The sequence below is a fragment of the Botryllus schlosseri genome, chromosome 11 (genome assembly GCF_051294905.1).
Source record: "Botryllus schlosseri isolate E-star chromosome 11, Bs_hap1, whole genome shotgun sequence".
Taxonomy (NCBI): Eukaryota; Metazoa; Chordata; class Ascidiacea; order Stolidobranchia; family Styelidae; genus Botryllus; species Botryllus schlosseri.
Genome location: NC_137246.1, coordinates 20200724 through 20206723, shown reverse-complemented (window position 1 = coordinate 20206723; position 6000 = coordinate 20200724). Strand labels below are relative to the sequence as shown.

The 6000-nt window shown below is 39.5% G+C and overlaps 1 protein-coding gene across 1 annotated transcript in view; it reads left to right on the top strand.

Moving 5' to 3' along the window:
• The first annotated feature begins 2780 nt into the window (after window positions 1–2780).
• Window positions 2781–6000, top strand: part of LOC145450100 (uncharacterized) — a 32890-nt gene continuing 29670 nt past the window's right edge. The window contains exon 1 of the mRNA XM_080328583.1: window positions 2781–2932. Coding sequence (XP_080184709.1) covers window positions 2796–2932 — 137 coding nt within the window. The 5' untranslated portion in view covers window positions 2781–2795. The remainder of the gene's footprint in view (window positions 2933–6000) is intronic.

The following is a 6000-nucleotide window of genomic DNA, read 5'->3' as shown; positions in this document are numbered from 1 at the left end:
CCGCGACCTCAATAACTAGACTTTTAGGAAAGCATCGTCGAAGATTAGGGGGTTCCGTTAAAACAAATACGCCAGGACCGCGACATCTGTAAGTTGTCCCGAAAACGACATGATCGCTCGCGGCACATCGTGATATTTCCAAAATGGTCACAAACGGGCATCTCACTGTTTTGGCAAGAATCCGGCCCCACACTTTCTGTTTCATGATATTTTCGGTGTTGATAACATCTGACCTATCGCCGCGTTACTCAGAGGTCGCGTCAGCTGGTTAGGCTAATCACGTGCGTCGCCGCCTCACTCCGTGCAGGATGTATAACAAATATAGTTCTGGGAATATTGTATTTGTTTCCTTTACTTTGGTAAACGTGTGTCAATACGGGGCGATACAACCGTAAACGCTGCCATTCTGTTATGAACGTGTTATTGAACTTTCTCGGTGGCTGTTTGCTCTTCCGAGGCCGTCTTCCTGAATGTGATCGCGGAGAAATATCCTGGTCCGTTCATCTGTTTAAATATTCATCAAACGGCCCACGTCACACGTTTAAAATTATAGGTGTTGATATGTTGCGTGTGATGTGGAATATAAAGTTAAGGTAGGAGTGTAGGAGTGGTAGGACGCACTTTCAATGTGCGTGCCTCGCCACCTACGCATGAGGACTGTATCCCGTTGTACATCAAACTGGCCACGTTTACCGTACGACGCACGTGAAAGAGAGCGTCTTTCTGCGTGATGTAATAATATTATTTCGTTTCTGCTGTGCTCCAGCGATTGAATTGAATTTGATTTCATGTACGTGGTATAAGCCACACCTTCTACTATTTCCGTCATATCTATTTGGGGACATCGTATTGACCTCGTACGGAGAAAATCTGCACTTTTTAATTATAGCAAGGTCATGATTTCCACTTTATGAGAACGCATGAATATTGTCGGTGTAAGTCTCACGTCATCGTGATAACGTCGATGGTCGCGCATTTCTGGGAAGCCCTCTGTCGTGGTGGACGAGGATGCGTCGTAGCAAAGTGTATGCTTGGCAATGTGGATATTACGCTGCAGTAGAATCTCTTTTTCGCCACCATGTGGAATATTGTCTGAAGTAAATAACTTATTCTTCCGTGTTGATACCGCAATGAAATTGATCCTACAACTGCAACAATATTTAGTTTAGGTTGGAATTGGGTCAGATTTGGTGTGCAACGTCTGTTTAGGTAACCTAACGACTTGACAGCTAGGCCGATGAAATTTGAAAAAAAAATATTTAGTTTTCCATTTCGTTCACACCTTCACCTTCCTTCTACGTGCTACTCACATTTGAAAATAATAGAACGATATTCAAAATTAGCATAGCATACCTTAGGATTAGTTTCATCAGACAGGATAGGGATAGATCGTTACAAAACTATATAGATACTGCATATGAGCTTCTATATTTAATAATGGTGTACTACTAATAATAGTTTTTACATACCATCATACAGTCAACTCAATCACACATCTGGCAGACATTCTGACTCGTGATCTTCGTAGCAGCATGCTTTTCTATGTATGAAAAAGAATAATGGTACACCTAAGTGTGTCATGAATTTATATGAATATATATCAAATTATACCTTGAGCTTATTGTCTGAACAATTGTGACTTCAAAGCAACTGTTCAGAGTTACACCCAAAATGGGTGACTACGCAGTACTAAATTTTGGCAGAGGCAAACTAATTTCGGTCATGATGGGACGTAGCCGATATGTTGTGACTCAACACAAATGATGCGGTCTTTATAATGAAAGATATAAATAGGTCATTGCATCTTTCCCCTCCACTTTTTCGTCTCATAGAAAGCATAGAATAAAGATGGCTAATTTTGAATTGGAAAATACATAGAGAGAGAAATACTTCACTCGACTGTTTTCACATATTACACGTTTGTTATGGTTTCCATACACGTGGTCCACACATGTGGTCACTCGGACAATGCCTCAATGTAATTAGAGGCCGACAAAAATTCCTATTTACAGCTATAGGCCTACGCTCATGCAGCGTCAGAATTCAGACACTCAAATCGTAAATTGTGTTTCTCCATGAAGGGATGTAAATTGTCTTCTGCTCGCGGTAACGTAATCTTCAGCTACCCGCGGAATCCGTCACGCTTTACCTTTGGTGACTAATAAACTCTGTAGGTAAACAACGGGACAAGGTCATGGACACACGCAATATTTTTCGTCTCTCAATCAAAATGTGATTTGTGAACGCGCAAGCGTATTTTTGAACTAGCCGCGAGCTAATTAAGAAGTAAATATTCACACGTCAGATTCCATATATAAGTATTCCATCAACTAGCGCTTGTTTTTCTTATCCCGAAGTATGCTCAGCTCCACAAATTCGATAAATTGTTCGTAAGCTAGCTTTTCGCCAATATGAGCTTGGCAAAAAATGGAAATTTTTTGACCAAGCTACAACCAAACCATGGCACACATTATGATTGGGATTATATAAACTCCTGCTTGGCAGATTTTGCTTGGAGGCGAATACGCGATCGAGATGAGGGAGAGATCAAGTCTAATAGTAATTGTTACGGGGTTTCAGTATGTTCAAGTGAACGCGAAAATGTCCACGGATTATGGGTGAGACCAACATCGGACGAACGGGAGATCGCAAGGATACATGAAAAGAATGACGAGAAAAATCGCAGACAGAATAGCTTAACACTGGATGGATGTCCGAATTGCAAAACCGGGCCTACACAGCATCCGGTATTACCAAAATCACCGGATCAAAAGAGACGTGTAAAATCAGTCTGTATGTCGAATGCGCAAACTCTCCGCGGAAAGCCTCCTGCAAATGTGAGATCGAAAAGCAATCGCGAACTAAAAACTTCTGAGAACCAGAGGCGTCCAGTAAGATGCAAGAGAAAGGAGACGGTGAAATATCAAATCAGGTGGGAAGTTTCAATGAAATGTTTCATCTCGATTGATCGACGTCGAATTCGCGTGTGCTGTACGAAGGGCTGGGCACAATGATTCGAGTACTCGAATCTGAATCGAGTACTAATTTTAATGATTCGAGTCGAGCAGTAAAATACAATTTTTACTGAAATTATACGCTCCTCGTGACTGAAAGTTAATTTATCAATGAGGATTATAGTTCCGATAGTATTTTCCACTGTAGAAACCTTGAAACCTTGATTAGTTGTGTCCCAGCATGCGAAACATATAGTAGAAAGTTACGAACGTTGCTGGAAATAACACGTTTTCGAAGTACTGATCATCCCACAACATTGTCACAAAGTTCAGTGCAATCGGTATGGTTGAAAATTGCCAAAGTATCTTGATAGTGATGGATAACAGACCTTATGTTGTTGTGGTGGCATAAAAGGTACATATATTTGAACTTTGACATATTGCATTCTGTTATGACGTCATAATGCGTGAAACTCGAATACTCGACTCGACTCGACTCGAAGCAAAACACGTGATTCAGAATCGAATCACTCCGGTACCCGATTTTGCCCAGCCCTATATGTACGATATGTGCGATTGTCGATGTAAAAATAAAGTTGTTATTGACACAAAAACTGGCACAATCTCAGTTCAGTTTATCATTTCTATTCGATAACTACGATGCACCAACACAAGATTGCGATAAAAAGATAGGAAGCTGTCGAAACGACTTGGAGTAGTCTTTGAAATCAGACACCACCTGGGCCCGGTCCAGGGGTTCTTAAACTATTTTCATCGCGGACCCATGTAGTTTTGTGGGATAATGTGCGCACCCCTTGGCCTAGGCGGTGTAAAGATGACGATTGGGGCATGCGCACTGAATGAAAACATGATAGAAGATACCAACAAGCGACAAGAGGTGGCATGTGAAGGAAGGCGAGGTAGCTATAGCATATCGTGGTCCAGTAATCTCGTGCAGTGCCTAGTAGGCCTATTCATTCAGTAGAGTCTGCTTGTATTTTGATTTGAATGTGGACAGAACATGCTCGTCGACATTCGTGTTTCCGTTTAAATATCGTTACACAATAGTGGCCGTCACACTTGATAGATACATGATTTTACAAGCCGACCATATGATAGTTGGACGACGGGGACGCACTTTCGTTGTACTGGAGAGACTTTGATCCCGGGGTAAAGAAATCATTGAAAATTTTGGGACAGTGGCCGCAATGGAACTGATACATAAACTTGGCATTGAATATTTCACGATGTAAGCGCTAAGATGGACCAGGGTTGCCAGACATCTTTAGAGAAAAAGGGCCAAACAGCGCCGGAAAAGGGGCCAAAAAGGGCCAAATTGTTCAAAAACGTTAATAACGTTGCAACATTACCAATAAACCCTTTGTCAATCACCTCGAATTCCAGTTTTTATTGTTGATACTGTTGTAGGACACCAAACCAACTACCTACAACTACACTGGATCCAACTACAATAACTGCTATTATTTCAATCCTTTTCCAACTGTATATAAAATCGTAAAATAAAACTTATTGTGCAAAAATATAAGAGTGATTAAATTTTATGAATTTTAAATTAAAAAATTGAGAGAATAGTTTCTTTACATTTGAAAATCATCCAACTTATATACTTAGGTTTTAGGTTTTTCACCAAAAACTATTCGGTTATGTTGAAGTTATTTTCTTTGAAATTTCTATCAATCATTAAGTAGGCTACTATAAGGGTAGGCCTACTCTTCTTCAGACTTTTTCTGCTACTTAGCTTCCAGCCATGTTCGAGGCTTTTTCGTCCACCTGTTCACAAATCTGTATTTACAATCACTACACAGTCTACATTCTACAAAAACAAATCCAAATTTTCATTTTCCACAGTGTTTCCACTGAATCTTTGACATATGGCATGTACACATTGTCAGCTCAATTTGCGAGATACATTTATTTGAATAGCTATAGTTTGATAGTATGTCTCAACTGCTTTCAAAAAGGGCCAAATATTGAAAATAAAGGGCCAAGGGGCCAAATTGATTTTTTGGGGGCCAACTGCCTCTAATAATGGCCAAATTTGTGGAATTTGTACAACCCTGAGTTGGACGTAACGGGGCTCCTTCATTCATTCGCTTCTTCCTTACTTACTATCTTTTCATTGTGTCGCAATAAACTGAACTGAACTGAAACTGAATCGTTTAAAAACATCGAATTTATTATAGATAAATTGTTCCGCATGCTGGCGCAAAAACTACGTATGCATCTCTTCTCGCGATTAGGGCTGGGCAGGGCACAGTGATTCGAGCATTCGAATCTAAATCGAGTATTAATTTTAATAATTCGAGTCGGGTAGTAAAACGCGATTTTTTTAGAGTACTGAAATTTTACGCTCTTCGCAACTGAAAGATAATTTACTACACAGAACTATAGTTTTGATACTATTTTCCTCTGAGAAAGCCTTGAAACCTTGATTGGTCGTGTCGCAGCATACGAGACATAGTACAAACGACGAACGAACGTTACTGGGAATATCACATTTTCAAAGTCATGATCCGCACCTCACAACATTGTCAAGAAGTGCAGTGAAATCGGTATGGTCGAATAAATACCAAAGTATTGTATCGCAGTTTCGTGTTGTTTAGAAACGATGAAACGACTTGGAGTCGTCTTTTAATCAGACACCCACCTTGGGCTCAACATGTAAATAAGAGGCATGCACTCTGGATTTAAGAAAGGATAACATAAAAGGAAACGACAAAACGAATGCTACATAGGCGAGGTCGATATGTCGGACAGACTTGTACAACTAGAAAATTTTCAGCTTTACCAAATCAGATTAGAATTAGAATTAGAGCTACACAGTTTTTTCTAAATTTGATTAGAATTAGAATTAAAGCTACACAATTATTCCAAATTAGATTAAAATTAGAATTAAAGCTACACAGCTTTTTCCAAATTAGATTAGAATTAGAATTTACTAAATTCGTAAAAAACTTGGAAATTGAATGAAATTGTTAATGAGAAATAAATACGGCAAAAATCAAGTTCCGTTCATATCAAATCA